General features: G+C 30.7%; 1 protein-coding gene across 1 annotated transcript; it reads left to right on the top strand.

Moving 5' to 3' along the window:
- On the top strand, nt 876-1,910 carry LOC109821859. The gene has a single exon (XM_020388012.1). It carries the CDS (start codon nt 876-878, stop codon nt 1,908-1,910), a length of 1,035 nt encoding a protein of 344 aa, XP_020243601.1.

Genomic DNA, 2,305 nt, shown 5'->3' on the forward strand with positions numbered 1-2,305 from the left:
AATAAACTAGATAAGATGAGAAAATTCACTATAATGGATAAAAAATATGCACATGATACTTAGTTACCATAGTGTAAGTAAAAAAAATTAAAACTAATATTTTTCTTTTCTCTATATAGTGGCACGACTCTACAAGTATCATTATTTGGGGATATGACTACCAGATCAATTTTTAAGAACACAATCAAAGATAAGCATGTAATAGTACTGTCAGATTTCAAGATCTTTAAATATGAAGGTTACATATTTTACAACTAAAATTCTTATTAAAGGCCACTAAATATAAAATTCATCTAATTCTTATTAAAGGCCACTAAATATAAAATTCATCTTATACCTGTCTCAAATTTGTATGAAAGATATGAATGTCATCGTAAATTGTGTTAATAATATATCAACTTATTAAAAAAAATAAGAGATAGATAAGCAAACCAAGCAGACATCCATATAACACGATAAAGAAAAAATATTACACTTTAAAGCTAATATGTAGGGCTCATTCAGAACAAGCTGCTAAAACAAAAGAATCTCCATCAAGGCTCTTTATAAATACAACACAAATTTAAATTATTTAATATTTTTAAAAATAGCTTAATCTTTTGAGTAAAATCATGTATCTTTAGAAGTGATTTTCATGAACTCTTTTAATTTTTTATATGGGATACTTTTATCATATAAAAGTGTAATAGAGTTAGCATTAATCTTTATTTTGTGATTTTTTTCTAAAGTCTATCAGTGATTAGCAACAAAATTTATATTCTCTTTAGTTTTATTCTAGCCCACTTTTAATTAATCATCTTTTTTTATTGGATTTAATTATTCATCCTTCTTTTATAACATTATCTTTTTCAAACCCAAATAAATGTTCAGTTTATATGAGCGGTATTGATGATTCTCTTAAGCAACAAATATGCTCTTATTTGAACTTCTCTGAAGGTATTCTACCAGTGAGATATCTTGGTGTGCCATTGATATCAAAAAGGCTCTCTTGTTTGGATTGTTCTGCACTGCTCAGTAGAATCTCTGAGAAATTCCAAAATTGGCAAAAGAGGAAGGTGTTATCATATGCCGGGAGATTACAATTGATCAAATCTGTCATCTTGGGAATTCATATATTCTGGACAAATAATTACATTTTGCCAAGTAAAGTTCTTCGTAAGATTGACAGCTTATGCTCTGAGTTTCTATGGAATCGGAAAATTCCTCTTGTCTCCTGGAATTCAGTTTGTCAAAATAAAAAACAAGGAGATTTGGGTGTGTTTTCTGCAAGAATTTGGAATCAAGCTACAGCTATCAAGATTATGTGGTTAATACATCTCAAAAAGGATCATCTGTGGGTCAAATGGATACATGGTAACTATTTGAGTCATGCTAATGTTTGGCAGGTGCAAGTTAAAATAAACGATTCATGGATGTGGAAGCAAATTATAAAGATGAGTGATATGTTGATTGGTATGCTGGGGAGCACTGAGAATCTAACGAATTTAATTGATAGCTGCTGTGTAAATGGAAAAATTGTTGTTTCGGCAGTTTATGAAAAACTGAATCATTCTTCTCAGCAGGTAGCATGGTCAGCTACTGTATGGGATAGTCTTCATTACCCCAAGCATTCTTTCATCTTGTGGTTAGTTGCCCATTCTAGGTTGCTAACACAAGAGAGGCTTTGTCGTATGAACATCATCAATACTAATAGGTGTGTGCTATGTTCTAATCAGCTGGAAACATGCCAACACCTTTTCTTTGACTGTCAGTACAGTGCTAGTGTTTGGAACAAGGTCATGGATTGGTTGAAGTTCAATTGTAGATCTTGTGATTGGGAGCACATTATAGATTGGTACAGTTGTAGACTTCGAAGAAACAATTTTACAGAAAAATTGAAAAGAATGGCGCTCTCTGTTTCAGTATATTAGATATGGCAAGAGAGAAACTTGAGGATATTTCAAAGCAAAATAAGACAACCTGATCAACTGCTTCGTGTGATAAAAATCTCCATTTTCTCTAAAATTTTGAATGATGATTTTCCAGAGTATGTAAAGGAAAGCATTGTGAGATTGTAATTTTGTGATCTTTTGGCTAGTTGAGATCCAAACTATCTGGAATTGTTAAGTGCTATGTAATGTTCACACTTGGTAATGAATAAAATCATTTTCATTGACCAAAAAAAAAACATTATCTTTTCAAGTGTTTTTTACTTTTACAACATTATACCTTCTTAAGTCAAGCTTGGTTTCATGCTGATCTAAATAACGCAAAAATTCAAATTAGCTTTAGATTATAGTTATTTCTTGTCAATTCAATTATTACA

The sequence above is a fragment of the Asparagus officinalis genome, chromosome 8 (genome assembly GCF_001876935.1).
Source record: "Asparagus officinalis chromosome 8, Aspof.V1, whole genome shotgun sequence".
Lineage (NCBI taxonomy): Eukaryota > Viridiplantae > Streptophyta > Magnoliopsida > Asparagales > Asparagaceae > Asparagus > Asparagus officinalis.